General features: G+C 46.5%; 1 protein-coding gene across 2 annotated transcripts; it reads left to right on the plus strand.

The window, feature by feature from the left end:
• Positions 1-222: 222 nt before the first annotated feature.
• Positions 223-7364, plus strand: bloc1s3 (biogenesis of lysosomal organelles complex-1, subunit 3). 2 transcript variants are annotated; one of them, XM_078533076.1, is made up of 2 exons: positions 223-4347; positions 6014-7364. In XM_078533076.1, the coding sequence occupies exon 2, from the start codon at positions 6027-6029 to the stop codon at positions 6606-6608; it is 582 nt and encodes a 193-aa protein (XP_078389202.1). In that variant the 5' UTR covers positions 223-4347; positions 6014-6026; the 3' UTR covers positions 6609-7364. The 2 variants fall into 2 exon arrangements, with proteins under 2 accessions (XP_078389202.1, XP_078389201.1); XM_078533075.1 differs by having other exon boundaries at positions 223-4045.
• The last annotated feature ends 376 nt before the right edge of the window (positions 7365-7740 follow it).

Below are 7740 nucleotides of genomic sequence, written 5' to 3' on the forward strand. Positions count from 1 at the left end.
CGGTGCATTAATGAATAAAAATGTGACAGGTCAGTTCAGGGGTTACTGCAATGACTAATTAATATAGTATTGTGCATTTCAAGTGGAGCTTTCTTTCCTCAAGGAAATGTATACTCATTGAGTATGAATTCTGATGCATTCTGAAGGAAGGTCATTGACATGAAACAATAACTCTGTTTGTCTCTCCACAGATGCTGCCAGACCTGCTAGGTATTTCCAGCATTTTCTGTTTTTATTTCACATTTCCAGCATCTGTCGTGTTTGCTTTTGAATTACTGGTTGATGTTTTCCCTTTTAGAACAGACAAGATTAAGAGGAGATTCAATAAAGGTGTTCAAAGTCATGAATGGTTTTGAAAGAGAAATTACAGAGAATTTCTTTTCAGAGACAGAAGGCTCAGTAATCAAAGGTGACAAGAGAAACTTTTTTTATGCAATGAGCTGTGTGACTTGGAATGCATTTCCTGAAAGGATGATGGAAGCAGATTCAATGGTAACTTGCAAAAGAGAACAGGATAAATACTTGAAAGAGAAAAACATTACAGGGTTCTGGGGAAAGAGGAATGTGTAATTAATTGGATAGTTCTAACAAAGAGCCAGGACAATCATGATGAATTGAATGGCCTCCATGATTCAATGGTATCAATTCAGTTGGGTAAACAATGCTGTTCAGGGGTGATGTCAAGAAGCACTTCCTCACACAAAGGGCAGCAGAAATCTTGAACTCCCTCCCCCAAAAAGCTTGGAGACCAGGTGTCAATTGAATATCCATAGGTTTTTGTTAGGTAAGGGTATTAAAGGTTATGGCGTCAAGGCAGGGAGGCAGAGTTAAGATACGGATCAGGTATGATCTAATTGAATGGTTGAAGTGAGCAGGTTTGAGGGTCTGAATGGTCTCCTCCTGTAACTTATATGAAGAGCAGTTTAAACGACCACAGAATAACTACATGCGTCAGAGCAGAAGTAACAAATGCAACTTCACAGCAACTGGCCACATTTCTCACATGTGCAAGTGTTAAAGTGTGTTCACAACATTGGGGAAAGTCCAAAGCATCTGACAATGTCAGAATAAGGTCCTATAGCCCAAAGGTGGTGCAGACACATTTGCTCATCTCGGTTTGTCAGTGACCAGATTGAAGAAGGCAGATCCAAAACAAGTGATAGCAGCACAGTCTGTTCTCACAAATAATAAGGTGATGAATAACCAGGTAATCTATTTTCAGTCACATTGCTTGAGGAAAGAATGTTGGTCAGTGCATCAAAAGAACTTCCTGCTCTTCTTCAAATTGTTCCATGGAATCTGTAACTTCACATAAAGTGGAAAAAGCAGATTAAAGGAAAAATACTGCAGATACTGGAAATCTCTTTGCACAGAGGCTGCCTAGCCTGCTGAGGATTTCCAGCAGTTTCTGTTTAAAAAGCAGACCAATACAAGCATTAACATCCCATTCGAAGGAAAGTGATATCAAAGCACCATCAACACTGACTGGAGTGTCACCTGATGCTCAAATTCATCATTCTAAATCATTATGAAGGCAAGATTATCACTAAATTAATCAAACTTGCATTTGCTTAGAATTATATGGTTAGAATTAAGAAGTCAGACAGAGCTGTATTGTGAAATATACAACCAAAAACTATGAAAACAGAGAGAGTATGTGGGTTCATAAGGAAATCAGAAGTGTTTCTGCACTGAGGAGGGATGCAATGAGAAACAGGTAGGTACAATTGGTCTGTCAAGAAGGGACAGTCCTTTTTGAATTAGAGAATCATAGAATGATACAACAGAGAAAGATGTTATTGGGCACTTTGTGTCTGTGCCAGCTCTTTGAAAGACCGATCCAGTTAAGTCCCATTTCTCTGCTCTTTCCCCATAGCCCTGCAAATTTTCTTCAAGTATTTCACCAATTCTCTTTTAAAAGTCAATATTGAATATGGCTTCACCACTCTTTCAGGCAGCACATTCCAATCATAACAACACGCTGCGTACTTTTTTTCTTTTAGAACTTCCTAACATAAAACCTAATTTTAATTTTTAACTATTTTGAAGCTCTTTTCCTACTCGTGCAATTTACTGTGAACAAATATTTATAATTTAGCTTTTTATATGCCCGCTGCTCTGCCCCTCTTAAAAGATAAAAGACTCAAATTTCTCCAGTCTTTTCTCATAACTAAATCAGACATCTGGAACTAGGCACAAGTTGTTCATATGCACTCTCTGATTCAAAAAGGTAATCACCCTTAAGTAACATCACCCTCCAAATGGCCAAGGGGCACTGAAACAATGCTATTCCCAACAAACCACCAGGAGACACTGTACCGTCACTACACACTCCAAACCAGCAGGGGGCACTGTACCATCACCACACACTCCAAACCAGCAGGGATCACTGTACCACCACTACACATTCCAAATCACCAGGGGCCACTGTACCGTCACTACACACTCCAAACCACCAGGGGCACTGTACTGTCACTACATACTCCAAACGACCAAGGGGCACTGTACTGTCACTACACACTCCAAACCACCAGGGGACACTACTGTCACTACACACTCCAAACCACCAGGGGGCACTGTACCGTCACTACACACTCCAAACCACCAGGGGCACTGTACTGTCACTACACACTCCAAACCACCAGGGGCACTGTACTGTCACCACCAGGGGACACTACTGTCACTACACACTCCAAACCACTAAGGGCACTGTACCGTCACTACACACTCCAAACCACCAGGGGGCACTGTACTGTCACTACACACTCCAAACCACCAGGGGCACTGTACTGTCACTACACACTCCAAACCACCAGGGGCACTGTACTGTCACTACACACTCCAAACCACCAGGGGACACTGGACCGTCACTACACACTCCAAACCACCAGGGGCACTGTACCGTCACTACACACTCCAAACCACCAGGGGGCACTCTACCATCACTACACACTCCAAATCACCAGGGGCACTGTACCATCATTACACACTCCAAACCACCAGGGGACACTCTACCGTCACTACACACTCCAAATCACCAGGGGCACTGTACTGTCACTACACACTCCAAACCACCAGGGGGCACTGTACCATCACTACACACTCCAAATCACCAGGGGCACTGTACTGTCACTACACACTCCAAACCACCAGGGGCACTGTACTGTCACCACCAGGGGACACTACTGTCACTACACACTCCAAACCACTAAGGGCACTGTACCGTCACTACACACTCCAAACCACCAGGGGGCACTGTACTGTCACTACACACTCCAAACCACCAGGGGCCACTGTACCGTCACTACACACTCCAAATCACCAGGGGCCATTGTACCGTCACTACACACTCCAAACCACCAGGGGCACTGTACCGTCACTACACACTCCAAACCACCAGGGGCACTGTACTGTCACTACACACTCCAAACCACCAGGGGCACTGTACCGTCACTACACACTCCAAACTACCAGGGGGCACTGTACTGTCACTACACACTCCAAACCACCAGGGGACACTGTACCACCACTACACACTCCAAACCACCAGGGGCCACTGTACCGTCACTACACACTCCAAACCACCAGGGGCACTGTACCGTCACTACACACTCCAAACCACCAGGGGCACTGTACCGTCACTACACACTCCCAACCACCAGGGGGCACTGTACTGTCAGTACAAAGATTCACTCTTTGGGCTGCCAGGGTTTACTCAAACGGCTATTCGAACAGTAATCCGAAGAGTTTCCACACTCCGCTCCGCCAGGGGGCGCTGTGGCAATCGGAGTATTTCCCCCTCCGGGCCTCCAGGGGGTGCTGAGGCCGGTGAGTATAAACCTTCCCCCTCACGCTGTATTGAACCTGCCAAGCTGCTAGAGGGCGCTGTCGCAACCACGTGATCAGGCTCAGCCGTTCGTTGTTTTGCTGGTGGAGACGTGGTGCTTCTCTCCTCAGCTGTTAAATCTTTCCGAGTCGCTGTGCGAGCTCGTGGCGGCGGTCGGAATACTTGGGCTCAAGAGGGGAGAAACGTTGATCCGTCATTGTAAGTTTTTAAATTGTTTTGGCCAATACCGGGGAATTGAGGGCCCAGCAGCAGCGATGGCGATTGGAGCCGCTCTCTTGCTCGTGCTGCTCGGAGGGGTTTAACTGTCCGGAAACGGTGATTGGACTGCGATGCGGTGATTGACAGTCCGGCGGACCAATGGGCAAGGAGAGCCCCCCTCGAGTCCAATGACGCAATATGTAGAATAGCAGTTGGGATGCTCCTGGTGACTGTGACGTCATATGCGGAAGAAGGAGGCGGCCATTCAGTCTCTGCAGCCTGTTCCCCATTCAAACAGAATGGTGCTAATAAAACTTTCATTCTATTTCTTTCTCTGCCTAGCCTGCTGAGTATTCCCAGAATTTTCTGACTTTATTTAGGACCGAACTGGATTGCTCGTGGTGTGTTGGGCCAACTAGGCGTCATTTTGTGCTGCATGACTCTAAGAAATAAATAGAAAAACTTGCATTTATATAGCACCTTGCAGTTCCAGAGTGCTTACGGTTAGTGAAGTGCTTTTGAAGTGTAGTCATTGTTGTAATGTGGCCAGGGTGACCTGGGGGGGGGTGGGGGGGGTGGTGGCAGCAAGGTGACCACCTCCTTGGGGGACACTTTGACCTGGGGTGGGGAGAGGGGTGCTAGTAGGAACATAAGACTGGATGGGGGAGGGTGGGTGGTTCAGAGAAACAAAGTGCACAGCATCTACAGGATTAAGAAGGCCCAAATAAATTGCCCAACAACAAAGCTGTGTCCTTATATCATTCCACATATAGCATACTTCACTTACACTCTTCTTCCTCTCAATGCTGTGAACACAGTGCACACTGCCCCCTAGAGCTCTGTGCTGCTTGCAGATGCTCTCCGCTGCTCCTCAACGCACACCTCTGCCCAACTCACCTCCCTCTGCTCACCCAGCAGCCCCTCTTCCTTACCCTTACTAAATAAGCAGACTCTTTTTTCCCCCAACCCTGGCTTGCCAGACAGTACCCCCCCGCCCCGGACCCAAGTACTGAGTGCTAGTGCCCCACGAATCAAAACCCCCTTTTTTTCCCCACACCACTCTTTAGCCATGCATTTAATTCTCTAATCTGCTTGACCCCTTGCCAATTGGCATGTACAATCCACAGATAATATTCTGCATTTTAACTCACTCAGCAGAACATCATTCCCAGTTCTACCTATATCGTCAGTTCCCACATGGACCGCAACAACTGGTTTCTCCCACCCCGCTACCAGTCCAAGTTCATCTCCAGTCATGTGGAGATGCCCTCAAGCCTGACGCTGGGCAGGCAACACAATCTTCAGAGCTCCCGATTGCAGCTGCTGAGAACAATGTCCAACATACTGACATACTGTCCTGTATCACTACCATATTCCTCTTCACTGTCCCCTGCCCAATTTGAAATATTGAATCAAGCCCCTGTTTTTATACCGGGCCAGCCTATCCCAAGGTTATAAGAATAGATACAGCCCTCATTGGCTGGCTGGATTTGCATCTGACCCATGACAGATGGGAGGAGTCCTGCTGGTCCATCCAGCTTATCCCACTATTATCACTATATACGCATTCTGCATCCAATTCAAACCAAGTGATCTCCTGAGAGATGAGAAAAGATTCAAACTCAGAGGCAATGTGGGGAGGCAGGGAAGCATCACCTTGGAAATGCTCCTCCAACGCCCCCTCCCCCTCCAAGCGATCATAACTGGTCCAGGAGATTGCACTGATCCTGATCGTTGTATGCCGTGCTTACCTTTTACGAAGGGGTGATCTCTGCCCCTTCCAGAAGCAGGCCCAGCTCTCACTTGAGGTAATTCACCATCTGAGCTGGCAACCTGATCCAACAGTCCATTATTCTGTGAGGGAAAGAACCAGTTCTGACATTCTCAGCATTGCACTGGTGATAAAGGGACCATTGACACGGGAAAATATTGAGGGCAGAAAAATAAGTCATGTGTTTTGCTTTTCAGGTGAGCAAGAAATATGACCACCACACAATACAAGACCATTATTCAGGGAGAGGCATCTGAGACAGACTCTGAGGAGGAGCTGTACCTCATGTCCTCATCATCAGCGGGCATCTTACAGACTGGAACCAAAGTTCCTGGTGAAGCATCGGAAACTGACGATGAGGACGAAGACTGTGTGAAGGCGGTGCGAGATATCCAGCAGGCCTTTCAGCGTGGCCTGCCACCGCTGATAGTGGTTCGGGATGAGCAGTCGGACGTCCTGACCGCAGTGGAGGAGAAACCGGCTGTGAAGATTCGCCACCAGGGGCGGTTCAGTACCTTGCTGCAGCAGAAGCTGAGGGAGAGCAACGGGCGCCTTCACCAGAACGTGGAGCACGCAGTGAAGCACATGTATGAGAGTGCCACCAGGGAGATCCGAACAGCCACCAGTCACCTGAGCAACTCCCAGAATGGGATCATTAACGCATCACACAGCATTCGCTTAATTTTGGACGATTTGAAATCAGTGACGGAGAAAATGGACATAATCACGAGCTGCAATTTACTCCCTGACATCCAGATTGCCCCCGCGGCAGCAAGGCTAGCGCAGGTTTGAGCTTGTTTATAGAAATAGGTGAAGTCTTATTGCAGATTGGATTCCCAGGCCTTCTATAGAGTGGAATGTTTCAGGAAAATTGTGAGCTCTGACTACTTGAATTACTGTATTTTGGCTGATTGTAAAAACGGTTTAGACCTATGCTGCAAGCACTTTGGGAGGGTGTATTTTAAGCTGAGCTCAGGAATTATGTTAGAATTTAAGTTGTATCATCTTGTTATCTGCCTCTGACAGGTCACTATATCATGTATTTTGCTCACTAGTGGTAAAGTTCTAGCACTTAGTGAATATGGTGTTAAGTTATACTGCTGTTGTCATGGTTCATTTGCTACGATGTTACGAACGAACCAGAGGAAGAAAACTCTCCAATGTCTGATAAACCTCGTATATCATGCTCTTGACTTATTGCCTCAAACGGTTCCCACTAACACATCCTTGTGATTGAGTGTTTTACAGTTCAAAGCACTTTGTGAATAGGCCAACATGTTTGGGTGTTGTTCAAGATGAAAAAGTTAACACCTTCACTATTGTGTTTCACTAAAATGCTCAAGGCAGCTCTGAGTAGGTGTAGCTACAGGCCTAAAGATTAAATATTGCTGAGTCCTAGTCTAACTTGTTGCAGTGAGACAGATCCAGAATTAATATTATGTCATGATGCATATGCACTGTGATGTCATGAAATGGACTAAAATTGCCTTTATGTACGTTTATAATATTCTCAGAATACCAGTAAAACATTTTTGCACTTTTTCTTAAGACGGCTGAGTGTTTCTGGGAGAGAAATGTTATTTCTAAAGTTAATGCTGCTATCACCAACCCTTTTCTCTCAGTAGTTGCTGTTTTCAAGGGGCCTCCTTGTTGCTGAGCTGCAGGTGACAATGCTGCCTCGAGGTGAATGGGGAAGCTGGAGCAGCTGTCCAGGCTAGCCAGCAGTACTCAGCTTATGATGTTGTTTGAGCTGACCTGACCTCACCTTCTGAAGGGCACTCGGCCTGGGGGATGGGTACTCTCAGTCGGTTTAGTTGTCTCAGCGTGTTTGTGATCCAATTGCACCAAGGGATTGAGAACTGCTAGAAACAGCTTTTCATTGACTGTTGTCCTTTAATACTTCAAGATTGACTGCACTATAATC

Source organism: Cetorhinus maximus, chromosome 32, assembly GCF_964194155.1.
Source record: "Cetorhinus maximus chromosome 32, sCetMax3.hap1.1, whole genome shotgun sequence".
Taxonomy (NCBI): domain Eukaryota; kingdom Metazoa; phylum Chordata; class Chondrichthyes; order Lamniformes; family Cetorhinidae; genus Cetorhinus; species Cetorhinus maximus.